Genomic DNA, 1,092 nt, shown 5'->3' with positions numbered 1-1,092 from the left:
ACACACACACACACACACGGAATGATCACTGCGATTGTCAGCTGTTGTCCCACATTCTCGGACCTACTGCAGACTACCTGTATCACAAACTAAGGCACTCAATTTGGGGACCACTTTTTAGTGTAGAAGATTGAAACCCCTTGTGATATTAGAGCCATTTTAAAAGCAGTTTCTGGCTGAAGAAAATTGTCATAAACAAGAGTCTTGGACTGTTATTCTTTCCAATATACAGACCCATAAATTAGGTGACATGAACCTAAGGGGTCATTATCAGATTTAAATGAGCAGTTAAGCATCACATAGCGTGTGGATGAGCTAAACTAAGTGTCTTCCACACTTGCCACAGGATTTAGGAGACATGTAGCCCAAACAGGAATTAGGCAACTTTTCACGCCACCCCTCATACAAGGGTCTACATCAACCCCCTTCCCACGTTCAGTGGATCCATCGCCATCCAGCCAGTCGCGATTTTGGTCCTCTTAGCTCGTCTCGGAGCGTGAGCACATACTCGTCTCTTCTTCCCCGGCTCGTTCTCTGAGTCACACATTGATCTTCTTCAGCTGTTCATATGTGAGGAAGAACTGGATACAGAGTAAAGGAACATATAGGCAAGAAAAGTGGATTTATTTTGTTGAGCATGGGAGGCTCACCGGAATTTTGGCTCTCTCTGTACTGCAGCTCAAAGGCTTGTTACCATTTCCTGTTACCTCAGACTACTCAGCTGTAACAAGTCAATAATCTCATTACATTTTTCAGGCATGGATGGACTCATGATGACGACCTGACAGCACTTCTCTTCCCCCTGTAACGGTTTGGTCTTTGCAGAAAGACTATCATAGAGTTCACTCTCCACTCCTTCCTCTTCTCTCCCCACCCTTCCCTCTTCCCCACGTCCTCTCTAACCAGGGGCAGTGGAGTACAGAGACAGTATTTTCACAAAGTGACATAAGAGTGTTAGCTAGCATTAAGCTAATCTTTTCTCACTGAATGCATAACAGAAATTTCCAACTTGTTCCCCCCACTGATTTCTCCAGCTCAATAAAATATTGCATCACAGAGGATATATGTAAACAGAGTGGTGCACTAACAAGA

At 44.1% G+C, this 1,092-nt stretch overlaps 1 protein-coding gene across 1 annotated transcript in view; it reads right to left on the bottom strand.

The window, feature by feature from the left end:
• Positions 1-227: 227 nt before the first annotated feature.
• The window catches only part of LOC116055099 (kidney mitochondrial carrier protein 1), an 8,235-nt gene continuing 7,370 nt past the window's right edge, over positions 228-1,092 (bottom strand). The window contains exon 9 of the mRNA XM_031306879.2: positions 228-581. Within this exon, the coding sequence (XP_031162739.1) occupies positions 540-581 (42 nt within the window). The 3' untranslated portion in view covers positions 228-539. The remainder of the gene's footprint in view (positions 582-1,092) is intronic.

This window comes from Sander lucioperca, chromosome 9, assembly GCF_008315115.2.
Source record: "Sander lucioperca isolate FBNREF2018 chromosome 9, SLUC_FBN_1.2, whole genome shotgun sequence".
Taxonomy (NCBI): Eukaryota; Metazoa; Chordata; class Actinopteri; order Perciformes; family Percidae; genus Sander; species Sander lucioperca.
Note: the sequence above shows the minus strand (reverse complement) of the source record. Positions and strands in the feature narration are given on the sequence as shown.